Genomic DNA, 17337 nt, shown 5'->3' with positions numbered 1-17337 from the left:
TCGGATTTAATCTGAAACTATTCTTCTCTTTATCATTTTTCTAACGCAACAATTGGAAATTCATTGTATTGACCGTGAGTTTTCCGGAGGTATGGCATGTTAATCTGTGGCTGTTATTCATCTTTACAGTCAGACAGTCGTTACAGGTATCGTGTTGCCCAGGTAACTGGGTTGAGAAAAGCAGATAGGCAGTCGCTCCTTGTAAAACACTGGTACTTACAGGATCTGGTTAGACTGGAAACCGACCCCAACAATAGTTGGTAAAAGGCTAGGATTTTGATGACCGTGAATGTTCCGCCCCGTAGTGAATTTCTAGTTATTGTTGGAAAAATGCTTAGAATAATCCGAATAGTGCCAATTTCATCCGATTTCCATTCATTCATCGGCCTTTGTTAAATGCAGAATCGAGCCCTGGTCTTGATGTTGATATACAAGCTTTCAATGTTAAAAGATCGTAAAATGTGTACTGTCTACATACATAATTATATATTTATTATTTATATTATATTTATGTTAACACAGTATGACTTAGGATTAAAGTTTGATAGTAAGATTCACAAAAAAGGCTTTTCTCAATTCGTTTGCTTTTTGGACTCAAGCTGACGTTTGAGAATTGAAGCCTAAAATCTTTTAAACCGTTGTATTAATTATTTATGTAAATCGTAACTCTACACATGAAGCTAAATTACATTATTACAGACGTTAGAGTCGAAAACATACGTATACTTTGCTTAGTCAGATGACCAGTCATCCATACATTCGAGAGCTTTTCTAATAATTCTGAAAATTGTTAAAATTTTACTTGCTAAGGGGATAGCAAACAACTCTGATACAACGCCATCTAGTTTCAAACTCAGCAAAGCTTGTATTATGACTGCTCGACAACTGATGAGCATACTTATATATTTCTCAATACAAAAATAATATCTAGAAATTACACGAAGAAAACTATAATTTTGAGAGACGGCAAATCGTAAAAAAATTTCATACAAAATATCAAACTTTAAAACTAAGACATTAATTGTGTTAACTAGTTTCCTGTCCAGAAAAATTCGCTGCGGCGTTAAGACAAATATATAAAGAAATACTATATTCTTATATTTATGTGTATTTCGTTGTATAACCTATGTTAGTAGTACTAGTATCTATAGTTCTAGGTATTTGCTAGCTATATGTCGTGAAGATTTTTTATTATATTGACGCAGTAATTTGATGTTTCAAACTGCATGTTGACGTGCTTAGTGACCGACTGTGGGCGTGGCTCGGGATTCCTGGAAAGATCTTTTAGAAAATTTCGGCCACCGGTGACCGACGAGGTCAGATTTTGGGCCGTGTCGGCCACCGGTGACCGATTTAGGAACTTTTTTTGTATTGAGTTTTGGTATATAGTAAAAATATATATTTCGTCATGAAAATGCGCATGTTGTGTTTTTAAACTAAATCATTTAGTAACTTCTTTATTTTAAATAACACGTAAACCACGTTTTATAAAATACGTAACGTAATACTTTTGATTTCGTTTTAAAAAATCTAACCAAAATGGAAAAGTAATATCATTAATACTGTAAAAAAAATGCTTTTTAAATGTCTATTCAGAAAATATTTTGACCACGTTAAGCGAGGTTCCTTTGAGGTAAACTGCATTGGGACTGAATAGTAACCAATGTAAATACAATTGAATGTAACAATGTCCTCTATAGCCCTTTTTATCTCGAGCCCCGCCCATTTTGGGATTTGAAATCTGTGAACGCTTACATCTGGAAACGTTGTTCAAATGTTCTAATCTAATGTTGATTCTGTTAACTAATTTGATTTTCTATTAAATGATGTAACGGTTTACTCACGCGTATTTATCGGGGGTGCCCGACTAGTTTCGGACCCAAGTCAAGTTCGACTCGCGATCCCGCTGCGTCTGCTCATGATTAAGGACTCCTGTTGGGTCGGAAACTAGTCGGGCACCCCCGATAAATACTCGTGAGTAAACCGTTACATCATTTAATAATGAATCAGTCTCACGATAGTTAATTTGATTTTACTTTCTGAAAACAAATTGCTAGCTCCCACAGTTGGGTGAAGGTGTTCCCTTAATTATTTTGTTTTACTTTATTAAGAAAAGAATTTACGTATAATAAGTTTTCTAAATTATGTTGTATCGTTTGTATTACATTACTAGCTGTTGCCCGCGACTCCGTCTGCGTGGACTTCAGTTTACAGCGTTCGGTGTTCCCCGTTTCCATGGAAACAATCCCCTCAGTGATCTTATAGCTTTTACACACCTTTTAAATTTTCCCTCGGGAACTATTCCAAAAATCGGGATAAAAGGGAGCCTATGTGTTATTCTGATGTATAAGCTATATTGTGGGAAAGTTTCATTCAAATCCATTCAGTAGTTTTTACGTGAAAGAGTAACAAACATCCATACATACAAACTTTCGCCTTTATAATAGTAGTAGGATTTAGAAACTTATTCAGTAATGTTAAACAATGCAACACAACATTTTCCACATATTTACGAATCAATTCATATCGTAACCAAACAAATAATCAAATTAGTTAACAAAATATCAGCTTTGAGTTTCTGTATAGGTACAGATTGTTGCGAAGGCTTTCCACCGAATCTTGAATCAAAACTCTTGCCGTTGTAGATAAGGGATAACGATATACGTTCATTGTGCTGTCTCGCTCTACAACAGCAATAAACTTTAAGATGTGGTGGTAGGCGTGAAAGTCAGTAAAGTAAAGTTAAGCTAATATGAACTTTATAACTATGTGTTTAGAACGTTTATTCGATTTATTTAATCAATTTTTATACTTGATGGTTATTGTATTATGTTTATCTCGCATCTTGTTTGAACAAAGTAATTTATAAAGTAAGGTTTGTTAAAACATAAATTGGTAACATCGATAGTGAATACAGTATGTTATAATATTTGACAGCCCTGTTAGAAGTTTTAAGATCGTCCAATTGAGCCTTGAAATGTTTGAGCAACCGACACTCAATTTTGAAAGTCTCTTTCTCTGTCATACTTACTTTGAATTGTAAAATAGTCACAGAAATCCATATTTAATTAATGTACCTAAATCAAAATGTTATCCTAAAGCCTCATTGTCATGTGCAATGTGGTTATAGAAATTTGACAGTTGGCTTCTGACGAAGCACATACTTACAAATCTTCAAATTCAAAATTGAGTGTCGGTTATCTATTCCCAAGATGGTTATCAGATGTCATCACTTATAATTTAAATCTTAATAATAGTTTAAATTCTTCTAAAATTTTCTGTTATTACACAACAGTGGTTTAACATGTAATTTTAAGACGGCGTTATTATCTCGATGGCCATGAATTTGCTTTTATAATCAATGTATTTTATTTTTATATTGAAAATTCGCTACTTTGTCTTGAAATAAAAACTTTATCCAAGAAAATTAATTATTCTTCAAATATTTAGACTCGGTGTACCTTCGTACAGAATTGACACTGGCGGAAAAAAATATATGAGAATATCACTTTATTTCGAATTGGTTTTCTTAGAGCAAGTTTTGTTATTAAATTAAGTATTGTAAAAGATAAAGATCTGACGATTTCCCAAATTCCTATCTTTAATCCAATAAGGGACCATAATAATTTAAAAAACATGATAAACCACTGACAACAAACTTTATACATATGTAAAAGTGATAACTAAAAAAAACTGACTAGATATAAAAGAAAATAGATTATAAGTCCAGACAGATTTTTTTAGTTACTACTTATGCTATATACTACTACTTATACAGGGTGTCTCAAAACTCAACGATAAGCTCATCATCCGGATGAAAAGCCAACTTTTTAAATGTCTCTTATCGCTAAACTGAGTGATATGGAGTTTTTTTAATATTTTCCCCTGATCTGTTATCACTTGGCCTTTCATCCGGTGTCAGATAATCGTCGATTTTTGGGACACCCTGTATATACAACTATGATCGAAACGATAGTGCTTGAAACAAATACCTTGTAGATAATCTTTGAAAAATACTCCGAAACATGCGTAGTCATATGTCTAGTAAAGATATAGTTTTTAATTGTACCTCGCACGAATATTGGAAGTGCCAGACTAAGCATTGTGATGAGGTAAATTTATCTATTTAAATGGACAGTATGCATTTGAATTTCAACCTTAGTGTGCATGTCTTATAGCTCAAATATTTGGAAAAGTGAAATGAAACTACTTATACGGATTTTATCGCGGTTTAATTTTAGATTTTAGTTCCCGACGTTTCGAAACCTTTGCAGCTATCACGGTCACGGGCAAATTAAACCACGATAAAATCCGTAAAAGTAGTTTCATTTCAATGTCTAACATTCGCGTAAACCTAAGAAACCAGTATTTGGAAGTCCAACAAAACTTATGTTCACTAATATCTATTGAGCATATTATATACATATTCTAAAAAGTTGTCCCATGTTACATTTTATGAAAAAATCACAAACTTTGCAAGTTTGAAAATGGTAAATAAAATTACATGGTAGACTTCTTCAAAGAATCTAATTTGTGCTCATAATGTTTTAATCACTTACTTGAAGATTGGTTATTTGAATGCACAGACGACATAGTCATTATTATTTCATAATTATTAGATAACTGTTTACTCAGTCCTACTTACTGAGGACTCCAGTTGGGCCTGAAAGTGCTGAAACTAGTCAGGCGATCACGATAAGAGCTATTATTTATAACAAATACATACTGTCTGTTGAACAAAACAACGTACAACGCCCACTTCATAAAGAGCCTTACCTTAGCTTAAAAAAGCTTCTATGCACCTTAAAACATGCTGTCACAAATAGTTTTAAATAAAATATATATATATAGATATAGCGATAACAGCTTACCCCTATATTTACAATATAGAAATATTAATTAGTCGATGCATAAAGGTTGTACACACTCCTAATGATTTATGTGGACGGGTTTATGCATAAAGTTATGGACAAAAAAACGAGGTCGGTCTGTCGTGTTTTAACGGTTATCTCTAGATTTCATCACTGGGTGTAATATGGTGTAGTAAAATGGAAGAGAAAATATATCCTAGGTATTGTACTTAGTCCTATATATTTTCGTGAATTTAAGTCTAATAAGGCATTTTTTTTGTCGATAAACTTGGCTGTGCTGTTGAGTTATTACTTTGAAAATATAGTTGCAATAGTTGTGTTTAGCAACTTTCGAAAATATCATTATATCGTGCTAAAAAGTTGTTATAAGATGAACATCGCAAAATTTTTGACTATGTTGAATTTTAGAAATTTCCTTTGTTGCTGTACCAATCGTTTTGCATAATCGCAGTATTAAATCATATCATGTCAATTGTAAAATAATTAAAAATACCTACTTAGAAATTCAAGCTATTCTTAAATTTCACTACACCTTATAACCTCCCGGAGGTATAACTAGAGTCCCGTGTGTACCTACAGTACCCAACAAAGGCACGAAATTATTACAATTGTCGCGCGAAAAGTAACGCAAATGCTCTCGTTTTGCTTTTGCTAAATACGTGATAGCGCTTAGGAAGAATAACTAGTAAATTGTCTCTAGAATTCATCTTATATAATGTAATCCGCCTGTCTTTTGTGCATTAGAGTACAATCATGTTTCTGAAAATTAAAAGTAAAGTAATTGTGATATTACGATTAAAATTAGTTTAAGTAACCGAATATGAAATACTATATTTACAAACTAAACTTTCATATACTTATCTTTTTATATTTTCATATAAGTAAATGTCGCATCGCACGTGTTTGTCGTCTGTATCGCGCATATCAATCGTACGTATAAATCTGTGTTATAGATTGCAATGCAAATATTGTTAAGTTTAGTCTATTCCGTATCGCATCGGTGATCGGTCGGTCGTAACGCTCGCATCAAACGGACGATTAGATCGCATCGGACGTGTAAATCAATGTTAATCATAATTGATTATTGTAGTCTATACCGTATCGCATCGATCGTTAACGCTCATCGCACGTATCATTGATTTTATGTATGTTATGAATAAGTATCGCGTGAACCAGTCGGTCGCGTCGCTCGTATCAATCGGGCGAGAAGATAAAAGGCGTATCAATTTACGGTGTTCATCGCTTTGAACGTATTATGACTACTATAAATGTTATCGCAAGTGTCATTGATTTGTCTAGTCTGTATCGTATCGAAACGAAAGTCGCCGATATAGCCTTAGGATTAGCAAGCTGTAGTGGCAATGGGCGGGCCACATAGCGCGAAGATTCTGGAGTAGAGACCACGTACCACCAAGCGCCACCTGCCAGTAGTGGACAGCTATAGGCTGAGATGATGATGATGTTGATGATATCGTACCGCATCAGTCGGTCGCATCGCTCGTTACAGTCGTGTCTGTCGTGCCGGTCGTCCGACAAAGTGTTGTTTCGTTGCCCGAGTTGTTTGACCTCGTATCGCGGTGTCGCGATGGTAACTATGCATTCACACCGCACGCATAATACTGTGGACTTGCGTCTCTTCGGATAAACTGAAAGTACAGTCAATAACCAGAGTCAAAACTATCAGATCAGGCCCCAATGCAAAATTCAAAATATAAACTAATTGTATTGGGAGTAAACTTAAATTAAATTATTCTAATGAATACTTACTGAATATCGACATTGGTATTATATTAATAGTAATTTTTCAAAAAAGAAAAATCCTAACGTCCATGCCGGGATTCAAACGTACGACCTTTGACTTGACATACCATTATAGTAATGTGATTTTGTTAGTCGACTTTTGTTGCTCTCTGTACAAAATACCGTGGAGACGCTAATCCATTGAAGAGTTGTGTGTAAATGTTTCCTAAAGTGGACATACGTACTTTGCAAGGCTTCGATATGGATATAATCTATACTAAACGAATAAGAAAAGCTATTGATAGCCTAAAATATTATCGATCAAGCTAGAAGAAAAATAAAACTAAGATCTAGTACAAGTCAGTCTTGCGACGCTGAGGTTTGCGTACAAATAGATTACCAAGTAAATGGTCACCAAATAAACTCATGACCTTACCTACTGATCTCCGTGGTCGAGTGGCGTAAGCACCGGTTTTAAGTAGTCGCTAGCTCTGAGCTCCCGGGTTCGTTCCCCGGTCGGGTCAATGTAAAAATTAACACTTCTACACTGTCTCGGGTCTGGGTGTTTGTGGTACCTTCGTTGTATCTGAATTCCTTAACACAAGTGCTTTAGCAACTTCTTTGGGTTCAGAACAATGTATGTGATGCTGTCCGATGTATAGCCTCTATTAAAATTATCTGTCGTTATTGCTTCAATCGTGAATGATTAATGAGATACATCCTGGTGACAGAAAGACGGGGAGTGTAAACCTTGGTAGTTGAGTTTTACCCACTGAGTACGAAATCCCAAAAAGTATTTTCTTAGATACGGTCTTGGTATAAGCCTTGCAGGCCTTGCTATAGTCGTATGCAACCACAAGGAACATAACAACCAATTATAACATGCTATTAGTACCTAGTGATATAAACAAATAACGCAATATTCAAAAAAAAATACATTACATTAAATAGAATATATACATTTTTATATTTATTCCTAAAGTCTTTTTAAATTTGTAACTCGATAGTATATTTAATATATTCATATTATAAACTGTACCGAATATTTCTGGACAGGTTCATTTAATACCGTTATGGAGACGAAAGCATACTAAAAACGCGTGTGGTATAGTTATTTGTTATAGCTAAAAGGTGTTGCCGTCACTCACAGACAGAGGGCAGTCGTTAGACCTAACGAACACCCGTCACAACTGCAAAACGCCTTCATCGGCAAATTTCATGTCAATTCATACATTTTACAAGGACTCGCCCTCGCTACTCGCATTTTCTATACAAAAAATACAAGAGATATTTTGTAGTTGTGACCGGTTTGCGATGACTTAAAGATGGATGCATTTGTGGCCGCTAGATGGCGCTCTACTCTGTGTTGGATGGCGTCTTGTTTCCACAACTGCTTCGATCTCAGCTGTTTTGATATCCAATGTAAAAGAACATTTAAGATACTCTCATATTGTGCATAAATTCAAAGACAATTCTGGAATGTTGTAGATTTTGACGTCTCTGTAAAAGGTCTAAAGATATCTTGAGTGTGAGTGTTGATACAAATTTGTATGTCATAACCGTTTGAAATATGTTTTGTGAGTGACGTGCTAAAATAAACTCGAAATAAGGAAATGAAAAGAATTAGCTTGTATTATTTGTAACGTATTTTAAAATGAAAAACACCACAGATTGAAAGTATTTCTTTATATAAAAAGTATTTGTATTGTTGTTATAGCAAATTCATCTTTAATACTATAATTTAACGCGCATATTTCGTCAGAGAGAAAACGCAATGAATTTTCTTTATTAACTTATGTGCAAATCTTAAGGTACATTTCTGTGCTGGTGTCTTATCCGGAGTATACTCTATTATCAAAGTACCTATAGACACAGATTAATTAGATCTCCTATAGACTCATAACCGCGACTGGGGCTGGAAACAAATTATACTGTCGTGGTGTGTCGACGTCATAAGCATATTATCAATTATGTACTTAATAGCCAGGCCGCAAAAACGAAAATACATCAACAAACAATTTTTGTTTCTTCTGTAACAAAAATTAATAGATTTTTCGTTTGCCATGCACATGAAACGTACCTTCTGATTGTCTGTCAATTCTATGACATATTTTTGCTTTATATAAAATCGAATTTAGAAACAAATCGCTTCCCAAGCGTTCATATTTCATTTGTTACGTTATTTTTATTTGTTTTTAATTAGTTTAAATACGGTTTCAATTCTAGTCTTATAAGTTTGAAAAAAAAAAATCGAAAAAAATATATATATTAGGATGTGTTTCAAGATCTTATGTAAAAGCGACAAGTGAAGGTTGGAATGTATGCTTTTCTGATATATATAAAAAAGAGTTTGCAATGGTATTGTGTTTATTCATTGAACTCTGTAGTTTTAGTTTCCTAAAAATGTGTTTATAATCGTCACATCATATGCCTATAGGCTCCGTCAGATGAACTACACGTACCTAAATATCATTAGTTATTTCCGCGTATCTGACAATTTCATTAGTTAAGGCACATTAGTTAAAGTAGAAACAAATGAAGGTTTACCAGTTTTACAGGGGAAGGTTCAATCTGCTCTGTAATGCTTACATACCAAAGTTTTATTATTTCTTAAATATTCGCACAGGTCCATTAAATGATGCAACGTTTAACTCACGCGTACTTATAGGGATTGCCCGACTAGTTTTCGGACCCAACCGGACTCATTATTTAATCATGATCCAACGATTACTTATTTACTATAAACACAGTCACAGTCCTGGTTTGAATTACATTAAATAATCAAAATAAACACAAGGAAATCGATAGGCTTTTATAAACACACACACACACACACACACACACACACACACAATAATATCCTTTCCCCTTTTAAAACGCTAACATGGATTAAGGTAAAATACTTGAATATTTCAGAGTGCCAGTGTGTGTAATGAATGCTAAATATTTGACTGAATTGCATGTTATTTTCTTAATTCTGTTCTATTTTTGTGTATTTTGAGATTGTATATGTATTAGTATTTATTGAATTTCTGTCTTGTTTTTTTTTTTGACAATGTTTTAAAATATTCTTTACTTATATTGATGGCATTGTAGAAAAGAAATAGATTTCATCAATAACAACGATTTTATTCAATATATGTACGAGAAAGACAGTCTTTTTCCTATGTGTGTCACAGTTTAGCATAAAACTGTCGTAGCCAATAAATTATAAATATTTATCAATTACAATGCCATTTATAATACTCATTCATTTCAGATACAGTTTTTAATTAAATTTATATGTTTTGTGTTACATTTGATTTGCTTTGATGTTTTGTAGTGGTCTAGTTTTCTTTTTCATTTTTTTTTTGTGCCAATTTTAATATTTTTGAAAGAAAAAAAAGAATACTTGTTAAATATAAACAACTTCAAGCATAAGAAAGATTCGTTTTAAAATATTTCCAAGCGAAAATTGCATATAAATATTATTTAAATTGTTGTTTTTTTTTTAAGATTTTTAGTAGAATAGTCACGCTAAGCATTTATTTAATGCATGGCATACAAAATAATTTAGTTGAAACATTATTTTTAATATTTCTCTTTTTGTCTACAGGTCTCCTTCGTTACAAGGTCGACTTCCAATCCATGCAGCTCGATGACGAAGAGATCGACAACTTGTACGACATCGACGACTATTAATCGCGACTGTCGTGTCGCACGGACGCGTCTGTCGGATGTGTGTGTCGTGTCGTACGATCGTTGCGATGTGCCTTATATTAATGTATGTAGTTACACCGTCACGTTCATATACTCGTTATTTTAATGTTGTGCGTTTTTTTTAAAGTTATTTATTATTAGCTTTCTTAGCAGTGATAGCTTGGTGGTTCGAATCCCGGCACGCATCATTTTTTTAACAAATTCATGTGCGTATTACAAAGTAATTATCACATGCTGGAAACGGTGAAGGAGAACATCGTTATCAAACCGGCACGCCTGAGATTTTCAATGGTGTGTCTAGACACGTCAGAGTTGAACGGGCGGTTTAAACTCTGACACCGGGTTGTACATCAACCATATGATGACAACTTTTTAATCTGTCAAGTAATTATCTTGACCTTGTTTTAAACTCTTTTCAATGTTATTCTACCTTCAGGAATGTATATTTTTTCAAAAAGGTAGAAATGACGATTTTATGACGGTGTAACAATAGGTTTTAACTGAAAGACTGACAGTATGCAATAAATATGATGTTACTGTTAAAGTTAAGTTTGAGAGCTGTTAGTCGATCGGCGATTGTCAGGGGTTCTCAACATAAACAATGAACTTCTTTACTAAATGAAATATGCAATATTCATTTTCGAAAAGCCAATTATATAAAGGCTTACTTGCATATCATGATATTTTTACAAATAAGTAAGAAGAAAAATGTTGGTCACCCCTGACTTAGTATTGTAAGACACGACACACACTAAAGACGTCGGCTCGCATTCGAAACTCGATTCAGCCGAAACACAAGAACTGAATAAGACTAACGCAACACGACTTGTCGTGCGTTTAGTCGCGATTGTCGCACGACCATTGTAATAAAACTTGACAGTATTTTGTCGGAGGTCCGACGCTTACGATGCGACTTACAATCGGGTTCCACATGGTCTCTCGTCTATCTTAGGCTGAGTTTCCACTAAAGATGTGCGATGGAAATGTGTTGAGCGAGGATATCCGCTGAGCCGTTTCTAAGCTGTGCTGAACGAGGCGAGGTATACAAAGCGATTCTATTGGTTCTCTACAAACACAACCCTCGCTACGCATCCTCGCACATCTGGTATGAACGCGGCCTTATACGAGTTGCATGATCGACCTTATACATTATGTTATATTTTGTACACAGTAAAAATTGTCAGTGTAAAAAATAGTCTAGTGTAGAGGACTATGTATGAACCGGTTAATTCAAAATCGTAGGCGCGTGTGACCAGCAGGCTTACTCCCGTCACTGATTTGGTTCTAGTTTTTAATAGGATTCGGTCCTGGAATACTAATAGGGTATTTGACTAACAAAAATCTGTTTAGACCGCCGAAAAGATTTTCAAAAAATATTGGTGATATGTATTTTTTCTTTTATCTTGTAAACAAAAAATGAAAAATGCTTTCCAAAATCTCGTGTGACGTCACTTACCAGTACGCTTTTTACTAGCAAGTGATGTTTTTCACTACCATATTCAAGTGCTTTTTATCTTTCATTACTTAAAGATGTGATAAAGTGAAAAATAATTTGTCAATATTTTTTGAAAATCTGTCTGACGGAGAAAACAGATATAGTCAAATAACTTATTGTAATATACTTGATAGTATTCAAACAAATGCTAGATCGATTACCGATCTAGTGCTATCAATGACGTCAGCTGTCGACCGTAGTTCCAGTTTCTGCCACTGCACGGCGCTACCGTCGGCTTCCAGAATACCAATTCTATTGAAACAGGACTCGATAAGCCTACAGCAGTTTCGATTGCGATCTTTAAATATAAAAGCCAACCAAGACATCTTGTATTTTTTGTTCTCATAAAAATACTTATATTTAATTATAAAAGAATATTTGATTTTCTATGTATTAGCCAATAACTCCTAGCACAGGTTTTTAAAACTATTTTATTTGTTATATTATGTATGATAATAAATGGCGGTTGGTGGACGAATGCTTTCGTTTTATTTTATTCTAGCTGTCCCGGTGAACTACGTAAGCAAAATAATTTTTTCCCACATATTTTCATCGTTTAAACCTTCCCTGGACTTACGAATATTTCAAGATTATGAGCCAAATCGGTTCAACTGTTCTCGAGTTTTAGCGAGACTAACGAACAGCAATTCATTTTTATATTTAAAAAAGGTTTTATTGCACAGATAGCATATTGGTCACCACGTCCAACGCACTGTTTATGTAGCATCGAGGGCTCGATACCCGCGTCAGACCAGCAAACAGTCCACATAAATGTGAGAACCACGAATGCTTCTTCTGGGTGTGCAAGTAACTTGAATATTTTTGAAACTGATCCGACATAAAGATTAAATTCCTTACTACTCCCTCAGTTATCTTTTTCTAAATAATATAGTTTATCAAGTGTTCTGGTTACAGTAGGTTAGTATTTACCTAGTATACAGACCAGGGACCGGACAACCCCACTTTAGAGTTAAGCCGTTTGACAGGGTAACCCGTACACGGGGTAACTCATATCGCAGTGTTACCTTTTGTTCGAGTTACATCCTCGAAACCCAGCGAAATGGTTAACACCTTCATTATGGTAACCACGTGAAGGGGTTAACCCCTTCAATAACTTAAGCCTTTGAAGAGGTTACCTTCACGAAAGGCTTTTATTCGTGTTACCCTGAATTACCCACTAAACTTGAGCTGCATACTTGCACCCTAGCGGCCCCTCATTGCTTTACTAAGACTACAACTGATTTTCTTCTATCGCCGACGCGTCGCGCCGCGACTCGCGCCTCTCGGACAAACTGCCTACGCGCGAAACGTCGCGTCAGCATGATAAGAAAACCAGCCATATAGGTAACGAGCTGTTGCCCGCGACTTCGTTCGCGTGGTTGGAAGATATAACTTAGGAATTTTTGAACGAAAGCCCTCGAAGATTAATATTTTTTCCATTACACACTTTTTATTAGCTTCACCTGTATGTTTGTATGTTTGTTTGTAACCGACTTCTTTGGGCGCGATTTTGACCCACTTTAAACGGCCAGATTTCGTAAGTTTGAAGTTTGAACTTAGTAGATTTATTGAGGACCGATGGCAATACACTAATTTGATAAAATTATTCCATTTTTCAATTTGCAAATTATGATTTTTGTTAATTTATATAATTTTCGAAATTTCGAATTAATTTTCGATAAGGTAAGAAAATTAATTAAAATTTCTATAATTTTTCTCTACAGTCGATAGGGCAGGACTCGATGTTAATTTAATTATTGAATTATTATTAAATAATCCAAACTAAAAAGTAGAAAATAAATAATAGTTTAAAAAAACTAAAAAACACGCTTTTTATACACCGTGATTTTTTTAGTCGTCTTACAAAAGCAGCCCAGTTCATGTATCCTATGACTAGAACACGTTCATGATAAAAAATAGGTATTTATAAGATTTGAATAAATTTAAAATGCAATTTTTATTCAATATTATGATGCAATTCGTAGTTTTAGAAACACAGCTCTGTTGCGAGCGCGGTCCGAGCCTTGTAACAATGGTGAGGGGCACGGGCGGCAGACGTTTTTATCATTTTTAATAGGATTTTTCAGATTTCTCATGTTTCATTTTTCTTCGTACCTATTTTATTTAAAAAAAACGTGGGGCGCATGGTGTCAATGGTTATAGATATTTTGTTGACAGTTATGAGTAGAGTGATTATCATTTCGATAGTATCTTAAGAAGCACCACAAGCTTTTTTTTAAATAAAATATTTTTTTTTACTCTCACTATTATTAATTTATATTCATTGAAACTTTTAACAATATTTTCTTAATTTAAATTTATTTTCTATTTTTTAGTTCGGTTTTATATAAAAAAGCGTGCTTTTTTAGTTTTTTTAAACTATTATTTATTTTCCATTATATCTTCGCTCCTATTAGTTGCAGCGTGATTTTATTTAGCCTAAAACCTTCCTCGATTAATAGTGTATTGAACAAAAAATGAGATCACATTTTTTTTAGATGAAATTATTTATAAAAAAAAAATTGAATTCAAGTTTTTTTTTTCATTTTTTGCATTTTCTGAGAAGATTTAATCGGAAAGTAGAGATTTTAACGAACAGAAACCATACCAACTTTTTATAAAAGCTGATATTTTCACGGGTGAATTTACGATTGAAAATTAGGGTGTTTTTTATTTTTTATATTAATTCAAAATAAGGTGAAAATATAAATATTTTTAATCAAATAAATTATAGTGTATTTGGGACAAAAAAAGGGAAGTTTTCACCAAATTTCGTTACATGAATAAATTTTTGTAAAAGATAAAAAAAAACAAAATCTTGGTTTTTTTGGATTTTTCACATAAATTTTGAGGTTATGTGAAAAAAATGTAAATACAAAAGTTTTAGATCTTTTTATTACCTACAACTTTGCCATTTGACTTTTTTCGATACGACTTTTAGTTTTGCCGGAAATCGAGAAAAACCGTTTTTTACCCTTTAATCGTCACCCCCACCTCCTTCCCGACCTCAGATCGCCCGTTAATTATTTTTCCTTTCATTTTTATAATATTCCCCTCCTTTTCTAATGGGTTTCAACCTACTATTATTTTTTTGGTTTTAAAAATTATCGACCCTGGTCTACAAGTATAGACACGAAAAATATACATATATTACAATGTTTGAAATGTGCGACAAGCAAAATTAAACTGTAAGATTATATATACAATGATTATTATTCCATGTTTACAAGTCGCTCGGTAAATGCAACAATGCCGCCGCTGGGCGGTAAGATGTCACGCGCGCTCGTGGTTATACTATTTTCAAACTAATGTCTATGATAAATAGTGCATATTACATTGTCTTAGGTTGGAGTGGGTTACCCTGTTACAGTGTTACAGGGTAGTGAAAGGGTAACCTGTTCGGAACAGGGTTACAGTAATCCGTTCGAAGGTGTAACATATGTCATAGGGTTTTTTCTTGAAGCGCTTAAAAAAACCCCTTCAAAAACCCTTTCAATGAGTATCCGGCCGGTCCCTGATACAGACCAAAGGGCTGTGGCTAAGCGTGAAAAAGATGTATCATTGAAGCAATGTACGCAGAAACGCATCATCATCATCTCAGCCTATAGCTGTCCACTGCTGGACATAGGCCTCTCCATATGCTCTCCAGCGCGACCGGTTCATTGCCACCTGCATCCAACGGGACCCAGCGGCTTTCACCAGGTCGTTGGTCCAACTGGCAGGTGGCCGTCCCACGCTGCGCTTGGTGGTACGTGGTCTTCACTCCAGAACTTTTCTGCCCCATCGGCCGTCCTACAGAAACGCATGTGTGCAACATTTTTGACATAACCCAGAGTATCACATTTTAGAATTACAATATTGCTGTTAGGTATTATGATAATTTGCTTGAAGAATTTATAACGTCTATACACGGTGATTTTTTAGTCGTCTTACAAAAGTAGCCCAGTTTATGTATCCGACGTAAAATACCCCTAGGCGCGATTATTATTTTTTTATCATCAAATAGGATAATAAGTACGTAGAAAAATTAAACAAGAGAAATCTAAAATACTCTTAAAAATGGTAAAAACGCCGCCGCCCGCGTCCCTCACCATTGTTAGAAGGCTCGGACCGCGCTCGCAACAGAGCTGTGTTTCTAAAAAACTACGAATTGCATCATAATATTAAATAAAAATTGCATTTTAAATTTATTCAAATCTCGTAAATACCTACTTTTATATCATGAACGTGTTCTAGTCATTGGATACATGAACTGGGCTGCTTTTGTAAGACGCCTAAAAAATCACGGTGTATAAGCATTATAAATCTGAAGAGTTTGTTTGTCAATAGAAGATAACGTCACACAGAGTAAATAGAGACATTTCGTAATGGTTTAAAAATGTTTTGCAGAATAAATTAATAGATTACAACGACTTGTTGTTTCAGATTTTATCTAACTGTTTTTATATATAGAAAATCGTCCACTCATTCTCTTTCTAAAATTCATCTCTATTTAACCCATTTAAATCGGAATTTAATTATTTAAAAAACAGGTAAGTATGTGGAAAACAAAAGAGTAATTTATTAAGCACTTTTGCCTATAAGTAAAACATGCATAAATCATCGTTATATATTACTAGCTTTTTGCCCGCGTCGATGTCGGTTATATTGCGTTTCCAAGAGAACTCTTCAAAAGTCCGGGATAAAAACTATCCTATGTTCTTTCTCAAGGTCCAGTGTATCTCTGTACCAAATTTCATTAAAATCAGTTCAGTGGTTTAGACGTGAAAGCGTAAAAGACTGGAGTTACTTTTGCATTTATATTAGTAGGGATGTTATTCAATTATATACCTTTTCACATCAAAGTCGCGTAGTTCTAGTAAATAATAAAACCAGACAAAAATTGATTAAACGTAGTTGTCGTCAGAGTAAATAAATAAAGTTAATGAATTACGATAAGATATCTTTTAATTGTTAATTTGTTATTTTTGTTTGTCATTGTCATCTATTTTGTTTTTGTTTTGCTAAGAGTTGAAATATACGTCATTTTTTATTTGTTTTGAACGTAGATTTGACGTTTCTATAGATTAAAAATGCTATTACGTAGGACTTTGTTTCGCCACGCATATTGGTGCGTGAGTGCGTGATATAATATTGGTTGTATCTACGTTTATGTAATAAAACGATAAAGTGCGAATCAGACTTGTGAGACTAGGATTCCGTACAAAATTGGTAAAGAAATATTTACAAACGAAATTGGTCGCCCCTTCGAATTTATGACTGTAATAACGTTGTTTTATTTTGCCACGTTTATATTATACATTCACTTTTCTTGTTATTCTGCTACTCAATTTTGAGGCGCTTCCCGATAAGCTAGCAGGCTGAAAATTTCAGGGTATCTTCAAAGCCGATGTCAATGCAACTTTAACTATAGAAACGGCCGGACCGATTATGATAAAATATTTAAAAAATTTTGGTTTTAATTTATTGTTAAAGTGGATACATAATGAAATGTCTAGTTCTCACGGTTCATGAGATACAGCCTGGTGACAG

At 34.1% G+C, this 17337-nt stretch overlaps 1 protein-coding gene across 1 annotated transcript in view; it reads left to right on the top strand.

Moving 5' to 3' along the window:
- LOC113505522 (eukaryotic peptide chain release factor subunit 1) overlaps positions 1-12283 on the top strand; it is a 31228-nt gene extending 18945 nt beyond the window's left edge. Inside the window, exon 9 of the mRNA XM_026888272.1 lies at positions 10207-12283. Within this exon, the coding sequence (XP_026744073.1) occupies positions 10207-10292 (86 nt within the window). The 3' untranslated portion in view covers positions 10293-12283. The remainder of the gene's footprint in view (positions 1-10206) is intronic.
- Positions 12284-17337: the final 5054 nt, after the last annotated feature.

The sequence above is a fragment of the Trichoplusia ni genome, chromosome 26 (genome assembly GCF_003590095.1).
Source record: "Trichoplusia ni isolate ovarian cell line Hi5 chromosome 26, tn1, whole genome shotgun sequence".
Lineage (NCBI taxonomy): Eukaryota > Metazoa > Arthropoda > Insecta > Lepidoptera > Noctuidae > Trichoplusia > Trichoplusia ni.
Note: the sequence above shows the minus strand (reverse complement) of the source record. Positions and strands in the feature narration are given on the sequence as shown.